At 40.0% G+C, this 19,875-nt stretch overlaps 2 protein-coding genes across 2 annotated transcripts; one reads left to right on the forward strand and one right to left on the reverse strand.

The window, feature by feature from the left end:
- Positions 1–3,682: 3,682 nt before the first annotated feature.
- Positions 3,683–11,131, reverse strand: LOC117555711 (zinc-binding protein A33-like). Its single transcript, XM_034230675.1, has 6 exons — positions 10,529–11,131; positions 9,696–9,791; positions 7,606–7,839; positions 7,387–7,409; positions 6,702–6,817; positions 3,683–6,111 (listed from the first exon to the last, which is right to left on the reverse strand). The coding sequence occupies exons 1-6, from the start codon at positions 11,042–11,044 to the stop codon at positions 5,546–5,548; spliced, it is 1,551 nt and encodes a 516-aa protein (XP_034086566.1). The 5' UTR covers positions 11,045–11,131; the 3' UTR covers positions 3,683–5,545.
- Positions 11,132–17,423: 6,292 nt separating this feature from the next.
- Positions 17,424–19,620, forward strand: LOC117555714 (endonuclease domain-containing 1 protein-like). Its single transcript, XM_034230678.1, has 2 exons — positions 17,424–17,943; positions 18,771–19,620. The coding sequence occupies exons 1-2, from the start codon at positions 17,644–17,646 to the stop codon at positions 19,380–19,382; spliced, it is 912 nt and encodes a 303-aa protein (XP_034086569.1). The 5' UTR covers positions 17,424–17,643; the 3' UTR covers positions 19,383–19,620.
- The last annotated feature ends 255 nt before the right edge of the window (positions 19,621–19,875 follow it).

The following is a 19,875-nucleotide window of genomic DNA, read 5'->3' on the forward strand; positions in this document are numbered from 1 at the left end:
CTTTGTCTAACAAATTGGATTTTTGAAGGTGCCCAGGTCAGCTATTCATCAAGTGAAAGAAAGAGATAACAAAAGCAGGGAGGGATGCAACAAACTCTGCGGCTTGGTGATAATAATGATTTTGTGTAACAAAAAGCAAAGCATCACCTTGATGTTGTCCTGCATCAATAATCTCATCCAGCAAGCATGGCTGAGCACCCACACATGCTCACACAGGTGAACATGCTACCTCTGACCTCTATTTTTAGACACGAATGTTCACACAAGCATGTAAGCAAATGATTCTGGTCTCTAAAACAACCGAATAGCTTCAGAGTCTAACGCATCTGATTCAACTCAACGCTTCAGCTTTCTATAAAGAAAACGTTCATTTTATTTCCCTCCTTTTTGAGAAAAACAGGGACATTAGTGTTGAAGGGTCCAACTGTTGCCCTTTATTTAAAATCTCCCTCTATCTACTCTTCTCTTCTGCTTTCTCTCTCAAATTCAAATAGCACGACAGATCAGAAACAAACGGCAGTACAGAAAAATATCAACATTGAAAGATGATAATGAATAAATATGCAATTATCATATTCAATATTTATGTTTTATTTGGTATAGGCAGATGCATTGAATGACTGAAAACACTGACAGCTATCAGAGGCAGTCATCATGTTTATGCAAGTTGGCAACATTCATAAAAGGGCTTTGAAACCACGAGTGGCTAAAGGGTAACTGGATCCAGCAGGATACAATGAAGCACACATTGAAAACATGACATTGTACGCCAGGATTTGGTAGCTCTTTTTATAGTAGTGATGATCATGTAGAAGGTTTCAGGATTTTGTGACTTCCACAGAAAATGTGTTTTGTAGAATTGAGTCGTACCATTGCCACTTGATGGCAGCTGCTGGATTGGCTCGACTCTAAGACTTCTGATGTTTTCCAGAAAGGCTGTGGGCAAATTAATATAAACATTTAGGCTTTACATAATGAAAATCAACAAGATTCACAAAACCTCAACTTTGTATTCACTTAAAATTCGGCAATGATGGTACCTTATTTGCTTTTTGTCCAATATTGTTACGGTCTGATTATAGAAACACTAGGGATTTGATTACAGACTGCTTAACCTGGGCCAGAGGAGAACATATCATTTAATTTAGAAACAAGGCAAAATCAGAAGTAAATTATTCTCTTATCATCTCAAAGCAGCTAAGGTTAGCCTGCATGTTTTTGCTTGATATTTTTATTTATTTAATTTAACTGAGAATCCCTAAATTCTTCTCTGAGACTTTTTCCTCAAGCTTACCTTTTCTGTCTAAAGTTCAGAGATTATGTTGATGGAAAACTGATCAAGCAAAACTAACACTTTTCATTTTGGATAGATAATCTTGTCAGACACATGGACTGACATTGTGTTGTCAGCGCATATAAAGACTTACAATAAACCAAAACAATATAGATGTTGTGATTTAGAGGATCACAGTAATTGTCCTTGGAAGAACACTCATTCGTCAGTAGTAACTAATGTTCAGCTACCACGGATGGAAACAAAAATAATCTCATCATGTCATCAAACAAATCTATTTATTTAAGAAAATGTCTCTCAAATATTTCACATCTCTCACAAAGTAATTAGCGAGATTCTTTTTCCAACTCTACATCTCTTATCACACCCCCACATTACACATCCAACCTGATGGTGTTTATTCCCAACTTGCGGATAACGAATAGCTTGATTTCTCTCCAGTTTCTAATGAGGTTTCCATTAATCACTTTTCCCCCGTCGTGCAGGCTCGCTGTCTTTCATCAGGCCCTCTCATCCATTATGGATGGCAGGATGAGGCAAATTCTTGGGCTGAACTCAGAAAAGCGATCCATTACAGAATAAGCTGTGCTGCGTTAAAAATAGTGGTTGTATTTTGGGAACGGATCTGTCATATGAAAGAGCAAAGATAAAGGATGGATGAAAAAGATAAAAAGGGAGATGAGGGATAGAATTAAACACAGACTTTTTAAGAAATTAGTGTGTTAAGAAGTTTCTAAAGAAACTGTGGATAACTTTTTTCATCTCAGACTGCTATTTCACCGTCACTGACACTGATCAAAGATAGGGATTAATGACAGAGGGAGTGGCATCAGAGCAGTAATGTATAGTGAAGGCTTGTGTTACTGCATGTTGATCGGCCTGCAATAATATCTAATTACAGATCAGGATAGTTAACGGAGAGAACAAGACATTAGCCCGGCACATTAAGACCTGCACTCTATGGTTAACGTTGAGGCAGATGACGCACAGAGATAAAGCTGACATGGATAAAAAATACTTTTTATTTGGGTCAGACTAATTGTCATTATTTATTTGTTTGTAATAGTAGTCACAGATTACTGCACAATTGGCTTGAGGGATCTCATTAACCTTGCTCAACTGGACATTGAAAAAAACCACTTTGTGCGTATCCGTGACAGGTTAACACAAAGTCAAACAAAGGCAACACAACCTGGTGAATCAGGGTTTTGTTGACTGTGTCAAACAGGACGTTGTTCTAACTCTGCGCCTGTAGCTTAAAATCCTGTTTGTTTTGTTGCATTATATTTTATGGGCTGAACAAAGACCCGTTATGACCTACCAGTTCCTGGTGTCTCTTTGACCCATTGTTGACATGGGTTTGCTGGACCATTGGCCGTCCCTCTGCCTTGCTGTTGGTGCCTCAATCCAGATGTTTTTGATCTGTATCTTTGTCCTCCATGAGATTCATCCTCACCTGGTGTTTCCCTCTCGTACTTTGCGCCTCTTCTTTGCCTCTTTCTTCAGTGTCGTTCTACAGATAATACTTTTCTTTAAAGAGGCAATGTGTAAGTTGTATGCGACAATTCTTTAGTTAAAAACAGTGAAGCAACCTGAGACTATCTCACGTTAAATGGGGGATCCACTGGCCCCTTTCTCCACTTCCCACATCCCTACTTCTGGCACCATTGCTCGCTTTGAACTTGACCTTGGGTGAGTGGCAACACTTTTCAAAGTGCTCTGCTGTAGTAATTCCTGCTACAGGAGGTGTCTCCTCTCCAGGAGCACATTTTGCCATGATGACACACAAACACACACACTCACAAGCTGAAACAATACAAACGTCATGGTCACGGCTGATTTTGAACTAACATCATCAACAGAATGTGAATAGCTTACAGTGTTGGCTGTATGTCATTAAGACATATGTGTGAGTAATCTGCTGAAATGCCAACTGGGTGGCCTTCTTGACATGCGGCAGACGAAAAGAAGGTGTAAGTCATTTTGTATTTTCTTACCTTTTGGGCTTAGACCAGTAAACAAACGTTCAATTACACAGACTTAACAGCCTCCGTTTACTGGTATAGCAAACGCACAGATGGCTAATGTGAAAGCTGATGCATATGTAAAGATTATGACAGTCAATAGTACATTTAGGTTGTATTGACTCAGTATTGAAGGGTGCAATGCTGCCCCCATATGTCTTCATATTGTTCATTAAGTAAAGGATCTAAATATCTTATCCAGCCCTGACTCCTGTCTGTTTGAACATTCCTAGAAGTTGCTTGAAATACTAATGTTTGCAATCCATCTATATTATAACAGAGTATGATACAACGTGGTTTGTGAAATCTGGCTACATATTTAAAATTGAGTTGGGTGGAAAATAATTCTGAATCACCCAAGATGAGATGTTACCTAAAGCTTTATTTTGTCTGCAGATAGCTTCCTTATGGTTATAGTTTAAAGCTGTATTATAAAGAGCACAGAGAGACAGTGGTGCTGCCTTCAAAGCTAGATGAGGGCGCCCTCTAGTGGAATCAAATGAAACAACAACATTAGTAGGAAATTTAATCGAATTATTCAAATCGAACGGCACATTTCTAGATAGTGTTTTCCTTATTAAAAACTTCAAAAACACTCAGAAAATATTTCTGATCAATCGTTTGTTGTATTAATTGTGATGGAACATTCATGTATATTTACCTTGTAAAGTAAAGGCATTTAGAAACCAATATTAGTAGTCATCTGCTTTACACATCATTTCCTCAGTTGAACTCTACATGTTATTAGAATAACATGATTGGATATATAACGGCTATAAAACGGTTTTAAAATATATGATATTATAATGTTAGATATTATTCCAAAACACACAATAAAATATTTTGCATCGACTGTTAATACAATTTTGAAATGTTTTTTCACACAACCATTCAGTGTCCAAATGGCATTGTGTGTATCTTTGAGCACCAGCTAGCTGTCACATGATAACTCATAGGCTCCTACAAATCTAAAACTTGTCATGGACCCTTTAAGTCTTTGGCTACATTACAAAGTGATATGACCTACCACTTTTCTAATGAATTCAGAACAAATACAAAATAGGATATAGCCATTCTTCAACACTAAAAGCAACACAAAAAGTAGTCTGTTTCTCTGTACTCATTTGGCTCCCAGCCCCAAGCCCATTCATGTTTACTGAAATGTTTTCTTAAAAGCTTGTGCTGACAAAGTGAAACCAGGTTTAACAAGCAAATGTATTAAAAAAAAAAAAAGTTAATGATGACATAAGAAGACCCTTTGGCTCTTAAAATGTATCTCAGATGTCCCTCATTTCTCTTAATCATCTTTGAGAGGTTTCAAAGGTGGGATTGGAGTCCAGTTGTGATATTTGCAGTTGATAACTGACTAACCAACCAACATGACTTGGAAAAGCACACCTGTCTAAAGTGTCACAGCTCACAATGCATCAGGGCAGTAAACATGCCATGAGGTTGATGGCACTTCCTATCATTTCAAATACAAAGAAGTTCCTATATGTCATAAAGATATGAAATATATCCGTATTTGGCTACACAGACAGTATTTGTTAGTAGGCCATCATAGTCAGTTTTTCTGGTGAAACAGTGTTCTGGCATACACTGATTCAATTACTTCCCAACTGCCCCCACTCTCTTTTAGCCTTTTTTTATAGAAATAAAACCACATTCTTAGTCGAATTGGTGGACACGGTAACAACAAATTGAAAGTGCCTGATCCTCACAGCGGCAGATTTGCAGCACAGAGCAGCGGGGGTGTCACATTTGTTTATCACGGAGAGTTGAGAAACAGGAAGGCGGAGGATTTGATGTCAAAGCGAAAAGCACCTACTTCGCAATATTTTTGGATTTAGACTAACTGCTAATCGGGAACATGATAACATCAATGAGACAATCTGAGAATTGCGAATGAAGTTCACGGACGGTGTCAGGTGGAAACATGCCGGGGCTCGTAGTGAAAGCTCGTCCAGAGAGGCCAGGCACACATCTATTCAACATTACAAATATTTTCTTTGATGTGTTGACCATAAGACAAATAGAGTATCAACAGCCATGTGTTCTAAAGTCTCACTTGTCTGACATTGTCTGACACTTGTCTTGTTCTTTAGTAGTTTCATCTTCTTATTTAAAGTCTCACGTTTCAGGGTCACTGCCAAGTTCATTATCACCACATCTGATTAACTTTGTCCTGCAGTTTTATTCTGGATCTGTTCTGAGATGAAGGGGGAATCTATCCCCAGTGTGGTGTAACTATGGTGAGGGGCTCCCTGTTGTATCCGTTGATAATTGGCCAAGGATTAAAGTACGGAAAAACAGGCTCTTTGAATGTTGCACCATAGAAGGTGAAGAGGTGGGCCATGTTTCCTGCATCATAAAACCCAACGTCACCAGAACTATAGTCCAGATAGACCCCCACCCTGCTGGGGGGTTTGGAGGGATATATCATGGTCTCCTCTGAGTCAGTGCATGCCTCGTACTCGCTGTTGCCGTCACCGTTGTCCCTCAGCACTAGGGTCCAGAAGCCGTCATCTGGGCAGAGGCTGATCTCCTCCTTCCTGTTGACGGAGGCGGTGGCCACGCCCAGACCCCACGCTGTCTTGTTGCCCACCTCCACCTCCCAGTAGTGTCTCCCAGAGGAGAAGGCTTCAGAGCCCAGCACGATGTTGTAGCGGGTGAAGCGCTCTGGATTGTTGGGCAGGTTGGTCTGGATTCTCCCCACCTGGACGCTGGTGCAACACGGGGACACCCACAGGCAGGGGTAAGCTGTGTTCGGGTCAAGGGTCACAGCGGTGATAGCTAAGAGGGCCATAACATGAGAAGGGTTAGAAATGTTGCAATTCAACAACAAACTTGTTGACAGAGAAAGACTGGCTGTGACCTTCAACTAGATGAATGAATGCCTTCCTGTCTAATTAGTGTAAGACGAGCTAGATAAGAGCATCAGCTACATGGATACAAATAAAATATAAATGATATGCGTCAAGATGTAACTCCATTCTTTAGTGCAGTCTAGTGTTGCACGATCAACAACAATGCATGATTACATGTCATTGACTCAAATGACCCCAAATAAATCTTGACTTTGACCCAATAAGACAGAAGTTTGGAGAACAGGTACAGTCGAGTTTAAAACTCATGTTGTCCAACTTCTCTAGGCAGAGCATGTTGATAATGAGACAGAACATAAAATACAAAGCAAATAAATCAAGTATTAATAGATAAAGGAAAATGTTTTTTAAAGAGGCACAGACTTGGAAACTGCCAATGTTTCACAGAACCCGGAGTTGCAATATAAGATTACGTTTTTGTTAAGCTTTACTGATACAACTGAGCCTCTGCCGCATTTATTGCCATTGCTTTCATAATTGTGTTAGGTGTTTAACTACCTGGCTGAAAAATTGAGCTCATTTTCCTCCATGTCCTGTACTGCAGAGGTCCCAGGAACTCTCCTGACTGCAGATCCACAGTCACCTCTGGGGGCTGCTCAAAAAAACTCTGAGCCCTGACGGAGGGAAAGAAAAAGAGACAATGAGAGATAAAATAACTTAAAGCAAAAAGCCTTTTCACTTCACTTCCCATAATATATATCTATTGTTGTGGCTGCTTTAGTGTATACACCTTACTACAACTGTTATGGTATTGTTGTCCTTTCACATACGTAAACAATTTATGTTTCTTATAAAATACAAGACCAATATATATTAAACGACTTAGAAAAGTGAAGATTTAAGCCATGTACAGCAAGCAGTGTGGACTTGAGTCGTATAATTACATTGTATCTGCATTCTTACACCTATTTAAGAAGAAATGTCAACAGAACACTGGCAAATGGTAAGACTGCTACCTAGTGGTCACTAGTTGGCGTGACAATGTTTGTCAAAGATAACATGATAAACCACAACAATGCCTCAACATCCTGTTTCAGCAACACTCAAAGATAATTACAAAACAATACACCATTGTGACTTTAGATTTAGGGCAACAGTCAAGTACAAGAAGACCAGGAGATTATCTAGAAATGAATAAGTAACTAAGACATTAGCGATAATGATCAATTGTGATAATACTCACCCTCCAATGAAGTCTTTGATTCCCTGAAATAGAGCAGATCAAAACAAGCCTATGATTACAAAATACCTCACTCTTTACTGTAACATGCAGATAATATCTAAAACTGCACATCTAGAATAGAATATCAACATTCTTTGGTATTTTCAGACTTTTTATATGGGGTAAAATAAATGTGCTCTACAAGCATCATGAGCATCATATATTACTTTTCTCTCATACCTTGAGTTGCTCAGGGTTTTCCTCTTCTGTCAGTTTGAGGCGAAGCTCGTCGGCTATATTTTCCATTTGGCTGATTTGCTCTGTGGTCTCAGTGAGCGCCTCCTCCAGCTGTTTGAGTTTCTGCTCTTTTTGCCTCTGAAGTTTCACCTTTATGCGCTCCTCCTCCTCAAGCAGGAACTCCCTCAGACGGCCAAACTCTGCGGTGACCATCTCCTCCAGGTCTCCTGCTCGCTCCTAAAACACAGAGGACCCCATTAGCTAGAACATGGAAGAGGAGTTGTAGTGTTTCAGTTTTAACCATAGACTGTAAATATTTACAGTTTCAACACGAGGCCAAAGTAATCTGACATTTTAAACATCTAAATTAAACCAAAAAAAGGTCAAAAGCTTCTGATATACCTGCTTGCTTTTAATATTTAAAAGTTTATTTTATCAGAATGAACCAATTTAGCATTGCCATCATTTTCACACACAAAGACGGACCGTTTTTTTTTAAAGTGGGATGACATTTTACACAGCAGAACCAAAATATGGTCTTTTTCATTTCAAACATTTGCATTTTATGTCAAAACTTTCCACTTAAATTACCCATAATGCAGCTTGATCTGAGATTTAGGTGTTATGCTAGCAGCTAAAGTAGCTTTTCGTCATTAGCCTGAAAATATATTAATCTGACTTTGTGTAGCTCTTTCTGGAGCTTTACACTTTTTTCACATATGCCGTAATATGACCTGTGAACGGATGTTGATGTGAGGTGGGGTTCCCCTTCAAGCAATAATCAATGCAGGACCTTTTACGTTTCTAAGTAAAGGAGAGCAATACTTCCTTTATTGCTGACGCAGGTAGATGGAGAAAAAGATTGATAGGAAGACAAGCAATAATGATAAGAAACGTACACACACACACAGACTAAGAGAAATTGGCCGGAAAAAAAGCTTGCCAAACTTCCTCTGAAACTTGTTGACCCACATCCTGTCATACCGGCAGAGAAACAGAAGTGAAAATCTGTGAATGTGCATATAAACTGTGTCAAACAGATAGACAGACATGCTGAGACAAGTAGACAGACAGGATAGAGAAAAATGTGTAATAACCTAGAGCAGAGATATGTGTAGCAGCAAAAAACACTTTAACAAAGCAAACATGCTACACTAATTTCTCGGTTGAACACACACAAGCGCACCCACACACAAACAGACCACTATATGAGGTAAGAGCTGCTGTGCTGGATAAAGCGTCACAGCATAAATTCAGCCAGCTGTTATCTCTTTCTGTGAGGTTGTGAGACATTGTGTGTGTGTGTGTGTGTGTGTGTGTGTGTGTGTGTGTGTGTGTGTGTGTGTGTGTGTGTGTGTGTGTGTGTGTGTGTGTGTGTGTGTGTGTGTGTGTGTGTGTGTGTGTGTGTGTGTGTGTGTGTGTGTGTGTGTGTGTGTGTGTGTGTGTGTGTGTGTGTGTGTGTGTGTGTGTGTGTGTGTGTGTCAACCAGTCGTAGAAAGTTACGTAAGTATTTAACCTGTACTGAATTTATGTACAAGTTTGAGGTACTGGGACTTTACTTAAGTATTTACATTTTATGCCACTTCTACTTCACTGCTTTTGGAAGCAAATATTGCACATTTTACTCCACAAAATGTATCTGACAATATTACATTTGTGTTACTGTGCAGATTCAGATAATAAATACGATACATAAACAAATAAATTGTATTTTTACTTTGTGGTATCGCTACTTTTAGATAAGAGACCTGAGGGCCGCATTTGTGAAAAAAGATACTGTGAGAAAGACAAACGGGATGATGTGCATGAATGTTTATTTACCACCTGTGTCATTTCAGGAGGAACTTCTACATTTGCAAAACATAAGAACAAACCACACTGAGTAACAACCTGTTGTGTCATTGCCCGTCATAGTTAGGATTAGTCATCAATCAGTCTCGCTGTCAGACAGGTAAAGGTGGAGGAATGTTTCTTGATGACCAGAAATGCAGGTTCAATTCACAGGCAAACACACACACGTATGTATTTGCTGGGATTATGTCCAGGGTGTTTCCCAATGCTTCACAAACAAATAAACACATGTATCTGTATACCTTAATGAGGAGGATCCTTTCATTGGTCTGGCTTTGGAACAGCGTGGCCTCCTCTGTCTGCAGCTCAACCCTCTCCAGAGCGATAGACAGCTTATCCTGCAGCACAAATAAACAATCACATGCTAAACATCAAACAGAGGTGGTGTTGCTAAACTGGATTATACTTAAAAGTTGATTAAATTGGTGTATCGGCTCTGAAAAACAACAACATCCTTAATGGGAGTCATATGATGCACACCCTGTCCTCAACAGACTGCTGAGAGCCACAAATTCAAACAAAGTGGACAATTCTGTCTTGGTGAAACATGAGAGGCCTCTCGGAGACTCTTCAAACGAACTGATGATGGTCAGCTGTCGGGTTAAAAGCATAGGGGGCGTTAAAGGAGCTCACACTGTTCTGCTGAATTCCTGTAAATAGCAAAACACCCAAAGGCTGCCAAGGCAAACAAGGGGGCCTGCTTTAAAATAATAAATGCCATTTCACCACATCTGCTAAAGCCAGAGCAAATGAGTTCATTTATTAAATACAATCCTTATAAACTAGGTTTCCTTTGATATTTAGGAATGCTTGACAAACCTGAGATATGTTTATTTCCAAGAACAAGGAGAGGTGTGTCAGAGGAGCATGCATGGCACTCCCTAAAAGACTAAAATACTTTTAAGTTTAGTGATCAATAATGACCATGGTCAAATAATGATCACCACGTTCTTTATCTTAGAGAGGAACGTTTGTAATAGTGGTTTTACAGTAAGATTATCCCCTAATTTAGGCCTAGCTAGACTCAATCTATTGGTAAAAAAAAACGTGCCTAACTCAGCCAATCAGAACGTACCTTGTAGTTTTCAAAGGCCTCTGTAATGGGGATGACATTGTGGGTCTTGTGGTCCCTGGACATGCCGCAAACCAGGCAGATGGGGAGCTGGTCGTCCTCACAGTAGAGCTTCAGCTTCTCCTCATGCTCCTCGCACATATCCATGCCCAGGCGCGGCCAGTGCCCGGTGGAGGAGGCCAGGCTGCTCATGCTGGACCCCGGCTCCCGCTCCTCCGGCTCCTCCAGAGGACCCCCTGAGTCCCACCCGGTTATCCCCGAGGCCGTGTCCATGCACCGGGCTCTGCGCACACTGTCCACCACGTTGCACAGCAGCGAGTTGGGTCGCAGTCTCCCGCCGCTAGACTTTCTACACTTTGGGCAACTCGACAACTCGTCGGCCTTGACTTCCCAGCACTGAAGGATGCACACCTGGCAGAAGTGGTGTCCGCACTCGAGGATGACCGGGTCCCTGAACAGCTCTAGACACACCGGGCAGGTAAGCTCACACTGCAGCTCCTCAATTGTGACGTCCGCCATTCTCTGCTGGGAACATAGTCTTTAAACAGCCGCACAGAAAAAGTAGTTGACTGCTCTTCCGCTCCCTCCGAGACTGAGAGGGAGTGGTCTGAGGCTGACAGCAGCAGAGCATGTTTTCACGGAAGAGAGGAGGACGTGCAGCAACAGGCTGAGAGCCTCCTGGAGCTGCTCCATGACAGGGCGTACGGTCTGCATTAGTCCGGGGACCAACAGGTTTTATTAGAAAGAGTTAGCCACAACGACAAACACTCAAGTTACCTAAGTACTGTACTGAGTTTGACCCCTCAAACATTAAGACAGTGAACAAAACTCACCTTTTCAGAAGGACTTTTAACGTAGGCTACTGTTGTCTCTTTGTGTTATGTTGTTTCATTGTTCGATTTTATTTACATTTGTTATCTTTTTATTTATTCATTTTTAACCCTGTAAAGTGTCTTGTATTATTATCAAGCAAAACTATGCTGTTATAAAGTATATTCCTATTGACAAAAGGTTACCTTTACCTCATGAACCAACCCTTTTCCTGTGTAAAATATATTTCAGATTGGGTAAAGTTGCCCACACATAATCTAGAAAAAAATTCTATAGGTATTAGGAACCTTTAAAAAAAAACGTCGTTATTAAAATATATCCAAGCAGTGGTGGAATGAGTGTTCAGCTGCTTTACTTGAGTAAAAGTACCAATACATTATTTAAAAAAATACTTAATTACAAGTAAAAGTACAAACATGTTAGCAGCTAAATGTACTTAAAGTATAACATGTACGATTTATCATTGTGCAGAAAAATTGCCTTTGTGTAATTATATTTATATATGTGACATTTCTAGATAATATTGTTGCATCATAGCATTTCACTTTTATGGACAAACAAAGTTCTGATTTACTTTTTGTAAAATATTTATATCATTTGACTCTTTTGTGACTTAAAGAATTAATCCACTAGTTTAATTTTTAGAGATGCATTTTGTTTAAAGTAGCTAAAGCTGTAATAAATGTAGTGGAGTAAAATGTACATGAATTCCCTTTTTATTGTAGAGGAATAGAAGTATAAAGTGGCACACAATGGAAATACTCAAGTAAAGTAAAAGTACCTCAACATTGTACTTAAGTATAGTATTTTAGTAAATGTACTTAGTTACTTTCCACTTCTGCATCTAAGTAATTAAGTGAATCAAGTGTATTAATAAAGGTTAATGTATTTATAATGTCACAGAGATTCTCTCTATTAGGCCAACAACAAAGGTTAGTAGGCCTAAATAATCTATTATTCTAAATATATACGAACGTATGGATATGCTAATAGTAGGTTAAAGTTATTGACTTTGCATCTTAGACACTGAGTTAGCCTATACCTAAAGCATATTGACTAACTCAGTCACTGCATTCAAGTTGGTATCTATATAAACGTTCTCATACTCATTCATTACCATAACTCTCATGTAGCAGTAGAGAATATTAGAGAGCTTTAGGGCTCATTTATTTGGCAGAGTGAAGATGTATTCCAACTTATTTCATTAGGTAAGCGAACCAATAGAAGTTTTGAAACACACCCCGTAGCCTGTGAGTCATTTACACAAAACAAAGAATGACACAGCGTCAGTAAGTACCATAGATTTTTGCTTCTTCTTGGGACAACAGAGGTGGATCTTTTATTGCTTTTTTTTTTACTAACTCCTTAAGTGTATTTTATTTCAGTCTTGCCTTTGTGTGTGCAAAGGGTCAACAAGTTCCATATTAAGATGCTGAAGACCAATCTGGTATGAGCACTTCCTGTTTCTCATCAATATAAAACAGAAAGCTAATATCTGTTGTATGTAAGGCTCAGCAATTGTCCTCTGTGTGGAAACCGAAAACGTGGTAGTTCCAGGTCAGCCACAGGTTGCAATTCATCCCCAGTGACTGTAAACTGTAAGTGTCTTGGTTTTATGGAGATCATTGATAGACATGCACCCCTGCGTAAATTTAGAGTAAAGGGACGAGACAATCCTTGGTTTTCTGCTGAGCTGTCTAGTCTCCTTCATGAGAGAAACAAGGCCTGGGCAAAGGCTAGGCAATCAGGCTCAGAGGTAGAGTGGCTGCATTTTAGGCAGCTAAGGAATAGCTTCACTTCAAATGTCAAAAGTGCAAAGTCGAAGTACTATTTGTCAGTTACCACAGAAAACCTAAATAATCCTAGGAAATTTTGGAAAGCAATAAAATCGATATCCACCGGTGAGATCCGTAATGAGCTACCTCCGTGCCTCACCACAGCATCTGGCACTATATCGGACAGGGCTACTATGCTAAATTGCTTTAATGAGCATTTTGTGTCCTGCGGTTCTATGTTTGATTCTGTGACTAACTCTGCTTCTGTGAACACCCCAATCCGTGACTCTGAACAATGTGGTCTGGAAAACCCTTTCAGTTTTACTCCTTTTACTGTCAATGTTGTTCATGAAGCCTTATCTAAGCTAGATCCTAAGAAACCGGCTGGCCCGGACAACGTAGAACCTTTCTTTTTAAAGATAGCTGCAGATTTTATTGCTCTTCCTCTTACTACTCTTTTTAACCTCTCCCTCAGCACAAATGCAATTCCAAAAGTATGGAAGTCAGCTTATGTCTTGCCTTTACTAAAAGGATAAATAACTATAGGCCAATCTCTAAATTGTCAGTTCTGGCGAAGGTGCTCGAACGCCTAGTGAGTGAACAGGTAAAGGAGTTTTTATGTAAAAATGATATCCTGTCTAAACATCAGTCAGGCTTCAGAAAACAACATAGCACCATCACTGCCACAATGAAAGTGGTGAATGACATTACGAGTATTTTAGACAATAAGCAGAGTTGTGCAGCTCTATTTATTGACCTTTCCAAATAGTTTGATACCGTCGATCATCGCATCTTAAAGCAGAGGCTACTCAGTATCGGCATATCCAGCCATGCAGTGGGTTGGTTTGTGAACTACCTCTCTGAAAGGCCCCAATGTGTTCACTTTGATGGGCTGTCTTCTGAGTGGTTAAACATTGCTAATGGTGTTCCTCAAGGTTCTGTTTTAGGTCCACTTTTATTCTCCATCTACATCAATAGTTTAGGTGAAAATGTGGATGAAACTACTTTACATTTTTATGCTGATGATACCGTGATGTATTGTGCAGGTCCCTCCATTAAGGAGGCTGGTGTTAAATTACAGGCTGTTTTTAACATTATTCAGACTCAGCTTGCTGAACTTAAGCTTATTTTAAATGTTGATAAAACCAAGGTAATGCTATTTTCAAAAGCTAAAAAGACACCAGAGCCTGTTTTGGATATTTTTACTATGCAAGGACAAGTACTTGAAGTGGTTACCAGTTATAAATACCTAGGTATCTGGCTTGATGATTGTCTTACTTTTAAACTTCATGTCAATAACCTGCTTAAAAAGCTGAGGGTTAGACTAGGTTTCTTTTTCAGAAACAAGTCCTGTTTCTCTTTTGAAGCCAGGAAAAGGCTAGTCACTGACCTTTTTACCTGTGCTGGACTATTACATTACATTACATTGCATTTAGCTGACGCTTTTATCCAAAGCGACTTACAATAAGTACATTCGACCAGGAAGACACAAACTTGAAGAAAACAGAATCATATAAGTACATCAGGTTTCATAGAGCCAAACATTTCAAGTGCTACTCAACTGGCTTTAGATAAGCCAGTCCTTTATTAGTATATAAGTGCTTTGTTAATAGTTCTATCGCTCGAAGTGGAGTCGAAAGAGATGAGTTTTCAGTCTGCGCCGGAAGATGTGTAAGCTATCTGCTGTCCTGATGTCAATGGGGAGCTCATTCCACCATCTTGGAACCAGGATAGCAAACCCACGTGTTTTTGCTGATGGGAACTTGGGTCCCCTTCGCAGCGAGGGTGCAGCGAGTCGTTTGGCTGATGCAGAGCGTAGTGCACGTGCTGGGGTGTACGGTTTAACCATGTCCTGGATGTAGGAAGGGCCAGATCCATTCGCAGCATGGTAAGCAAGTACCAGTGTCTTGAAGTGGATTCTAGCAGTTACCGGAAGCCAGTGAAGGGAGCGGAGGAGCGGAGTGGTGTGGGAGAATTTAGGAAGGTTGCAGACCAGACGAGCTGCTGCATTCTGGATGAGCTGCAGAGGTCGGATGGCACATGCAGGTAGACCAGCCAGGAGGGAGTTGCAGTAGTCTAGGCGTGAGATGACGAGAGCCTGGACCAGAACCTGCGTCGCTTTCTGTGTCAGCTGGGGACGCATCCTCCTGATGTTGTAAAGCGTGTATCTGCAGCAACGGGTTGTAGCAGCGATGTTTGCAGTGAAGGACAGGTTGTTATCTAGGGTCACACCCAGATTCCTTGTAGTCTGAGTCGGGGAAACAACTGAGGTGCCGATGTTGATTGTTAGGTCAAGAGTGGGACAATCTTTTCCCGGAAGGAAGAGCAGCTCAGTCTTGTCAAGGTTGAGCTTGAGGTGATGAGCAGACATCCACTGAGAGATATCAGCTAGACAAGCAGAGATGCGTGCGACGACCTGGGGAAAGGACAGAATTAATTGGGTGTCGTCAGCGTAGCAGTGGTGATTTGTTGTATATGAATGCACCTGCCTATTGCCTGAACAAGTTAGATGCCGCCTATCACAGCGCACTGAGATTTGTCACAAATTGTAAAGCACTTACTCATCACTGTACCCTGTATGCCAAGGCAGGTCTGCCATCACTTACTGTAAAGAGGCTCAGTCATTGGTACACATTTATTTATAAAGCTTTGTTGGGTAAACTCCCATATTATATCTGCTCTCTGATAACACAGAGAGTTGCAAGCAGCTATTGTCTGAGATCGCATGATGTAGTATTGTTAGATGTGCCAAGAGCAAGGACTGTCTTAGGTAAGACAGCTTTTATGTGCGCAGCTCCATTTGCTTGGAACAGTCTTCAGCAAGAATTGAAACTGAGCAATCTCATTCCTCTTCATGTTTTTAAAGCTAGGCTAAATGAAATGCTCGTTGATACTATGGCCACTTGTAAATGTCTATAACTATGTAAATGTATCCTGTAAATATAATGTCCTTTATTGTTTCATGTGGAACCTATATGCTGCAGGTCTCCCTTGAAAAAGAGATCTATGATCTCAATGGGACCAATCTGGTTAAATAAAGGTTTGAAATGAAATGAAATGCAGGGTTATTACCATGTACTCACAGTAAGTTCCACGACCTGACCATTATTAATAGCTTCTGCTTCCGGGATAGTCAGCCTGCTGCCGAGTGTTATTCCTCTGAGTGCCCGCTAGATGGCCATAATGAACAGTCTACCCACCACAATTCAAAGAAAGGATAAAGATTTGAACAGTGTCTACTCCTTTTTGACTAAGTGTTCAGGCACTGCTCATAATCTTTACCTGCCGATGCTTTATGCTATGAATTAATATATGTGTCCAGAAATTCTCCATTCATTTGTCAATGTGTATTTAAGGGAGCAAGATTTCATAGTTTTGTCTTTTTAAGAACACCTAATAATACAAAAATGAAGAGACATATTGGCACTCTATCAATGTCCTTATGCTAGTATAAATACTCAAAATAAGAATCAGTAGTATCTGTTTCTAATCCTGGTCCTATCTTAACTATGCCAAGGTTTCAGTTAACATATATTTATATTTTAACTTGAGCAGAAATACAGATAATGTAAATGTTCCCACTAACAGATTAATCACATAATGAAATAAAGGAGCAAGACCTTTGGTTGAGAAAAAACAGCACTACTGTTTGGATGATTATATATTCCGGGAAATATTTCTGGTTCCCTTAAAGAGAAAAGTGTTGATGAGAGAAGAAATATCAGACAGAAACTGGACAGGGAATGAAATTTGCTGAATTGCGAGTGTGTTTGCGTAATAATATCAGACTCATCATGCATTAAACAACTCTGAGAGACAGTGTAGAACAAAAAAGCTTATAAATGCAAGAATCAAAATAATTGTTTGTACTTCAAGCATCACACTGTAATTTTATAAAGTAGCTCTGCATTATGAAAGGCATTTGTGATTTTCTGGAAACATCGAAGTCTCATGATGTTTCACCTTTTTACAACATTTGAGGAAACTTGAGACAGGAGGGGATCAACAACGTCTAGAACAGTCAGCAACAATAAACTGCATTGTCAGTTCCTGTAGCGTTTACCACATTAAAACAAATAAAATCCCTGTTATAAACCTGGAATATATCTTACTAAGATATACACTGTTCTAATCAATAAACTGTCCAAACCACCAAATGATTACAGACTGAAAGACAAAGTTGTCCACCTCAGCTAATGAAAACAAGTGTTTGGAGAGCCATGTTTTTTAGAAGGCAGACTGACTGCTGGTCTACAGGGGAAGTTTGACATGAGAATGGGGGGGAGTCACTCTCAATCACAGGGTTCTTTGACTCAGTGTGTAAACGAGACTACATCAGTCCTCAGACAGTCTTCAAAGGCAAATACTTCAGGCGCTGAATGAACACTCAAAATATTGGTTTTATTTCAATCTAAAGCTTTGTCTGAGAAGAAGTCTGAACAAATGTCATGTTTGCTTGCATCTCCTTCCTGAAGACATAAGTACAGCTGACCTACTGATCTGTTGAGCAGGATGTCTCAAAAGAAGAAATTCTGCACGGGAGCTCTGCTTCTTCTCCTCTGCTGGTTGGATGGCCAGGTCCTTGGTGAGATCAGTGACGACTTCTCCCATTGTCTTGATTTCTTCTACAATAAAACCCCACCAAAGGGTATTGATGCAGCAGGATACCAGCCAATATGCCAGCGTTACAAGAACCTGTACCACTTTGCCAGCCTGTATCATCGGCAGAGTCGTGCACCGCTGTACTCTGCGTACAGACTCGGTCTTGCAGATGGCAAACGTCCCAATAATACCTGGAAGTACGAGCCGCAGGTAAGCAAAAAACAGTGTGCAATGTACAAGAGTAGCCAATTTCTTAATTGAGAAGAAATAGCGTTAACTATTTAGTATGATTTGCTTGGAAATGCTAAGTTCATACAGCCTCGTTTGTTATTTTTATAATTATTATATGAAATATATTTTCAATTTCATCAGTGAGGGTGGACTGAATACAACACCTCTCTGTATAACGCAACTCAGTTTACCAGCCTCCCAAATAAAATCTGGTGAAAGTTTAGCAACAGCTCGTTTTTAATGTTATAACCATTGTGAAGGTAGGATTCGTTGCAGTACTGTTGTGTTTTGCGTCTTTAGTTTTAGATACATTGTGCACTTTGATTATATACATTAGCAGCAGGAACTAGTATCCTGATAAGGGTAGAGTGTAGCTGGGCTTCTCTTTGGTAATTGTTATTCTACAACAGAGCATAACTTAATTTGGTTCATGAAACTCACATGTGAATGTTGAGTGTAAATATAAATAGCTGTGATTTCAGAAATTCATTAAAGTGTTAGCATTCTTATGTAAGCTAATTAGAATGTATGTTTGTTTCAGTATACACAGTGACAATGTTTCTGTTTGTTTAGTTAATGGTCAATGTGTGACTGGTGCAAGTTTTAATATTTAACTTATAAGAAACAGCCAATCTCCCATTTTAAATACAGATTGCTGATCTTTTCTCTTGTGAGATGACAAATAAAGGAAAATGGAGTTGCCTAAGTTCTGTTTCACTTTTCAAACTACATGAATGAATTGAACTAAAAAAGCCAGAAAATGCAGCTTCTAAAAAGTCACATGTCTTTCTCTCTCCATCTCTAAGTTGGTGTTTTCCCGAGCCAGCTCAGAGATGACACCCTTCCAGTTTGCTACCTACCTGGATCAGAATGTGATTGAGAGCCAGGCGATGTCCAATGACTACAGGAACTCAAACTTCACAAGGGGCCATCTCAATCCCAGCATGCACCAGAAGACAAAAGAAAACCGCCAGGCCACCTTCACCCTGACAAACGTAGTCCCTCAGCGAGCGGGCTCCAACGGTGGCTCGTGGAACGGTCTGGAGAATGAAGTGTTAAAAAGATTCAAAGCCTACTGCAACGGGTCGATGCATGTGATCACCGGAGTCATGCCTTATGAGTCTGAACCCCTGCGGATCAATAACAGGGTGTCTGTTCCTGAGTACATGTGGTCTGCCTACTGCTGCCCATCAAACAGATCTGACCTTCCTGCCCATATGCAGTCCTTTTTCCCCACACATGCTGCAGTGGGGAGAAATGACCCGAATAGTGGGGAGGAGATTGTGCCAATTAACGTCAAGGCAAAAGCCTCGAAGAGGGGCTATGATGTGAGGCGCATGTCTTTAGAGACTCTGGAGGGCATCCTGGCACAAAGGCTGGCCATGTCCGTCAGCCTGTTCCATGAGCAGTGTCAGTAGAAAAGCTTTGCTGGTTGCTGCTATGGATGTGAAGAAGTCACCATGTACTGCACATGTCTTTGTACTTAATTACTGAGTGTTTGATTAATCAGGGCATTATAATTGTCTCATGATGCTTTACATTTTCTTGTGATTTTAAAGTTTTTTTTATTTTTATCAATAGTTTCCCCTTTTGTTAACATCATCCTGTAACCAAAAAACCCACATGATTTTACTAATAAAAGCAGATTTAAAAATATATGCCTTCTATGGAGCAAATTTTATGTCAAATACTCTTTGTTCACAAAAATGCAAACACCTCTAAAAAACTTTAAATCTGACATAAGTGTAAATTTGCTGTGACCATTTTTCTGTAATGGAAAACAATGTCGCTCCCGGTGGGCTGCGTCAAATTTAAATACAGATAAATATTCTGGAATATGCAGGATAGTATCACACAGCACAAAGCATCAATATCAGGTAGTCTGTTCATTTGTACATTGTGGTCTGCCTA

This window comes from Gymnodraco acuticeps, unplaced genomic scaffold, assembly GCF_902827175.1.
Source record: "Gymnodraco acuticeps unplaced genomic scaffold, fGymAcu1.1, whole genome shotgun sequence".
Taxonomy (NCBI): Eukaryota; Metazoa; Chordata; class Actinopteri; order Perciformes; family Bathydraconidae; genus Gymnodraco; species Gymnodraco acuticeps.

What these genes read in the sequence shown, in the direction of transcription:
- LOC117555711 (XM_034230675.1), bottom strand. Translation starts at nt 11,044, where the DNA reads ATGGCGGACGTCACAATTGAGGAGCTGCAGTGTGAGCTTACCTGCCCG. An exon ending in AGGCCTTTGAAAACTACAAG is followed by an intron (nt 9,792 to 10,528) that starts GTACGTTCTGAT and finishes TTTGTGCTGCAG; the next exon opens with GATAAGCTGTCTATCGCTCT. An exon ending in AAAGGATCCTCCTCATTAAG is followed by an intron (nt 7,840 to 9,695) that starts GTATACAGATAC and finishes TCTGTGTTTTAG; the next exon opens with GAGCGAGCAGGAGACCTGGA.
- LOC117555714 (XM_034230678.1), top strand. Translation starts at nt 17,644, where the DNA reads ATGTCTCAAAAGAAGAAATTCTGCACGGGAGCTCTGCTTCTTCTCCTC. An exon ending in CCTGGAAGTACGAGCCGCAG is followed by an intron (nt 17,944 to 18,770) that starts GTAAGCAAAAAA and finishes TCCATCTCTAAG; the next exon opens with TTGGTGTTTTCCCGAGCCAG.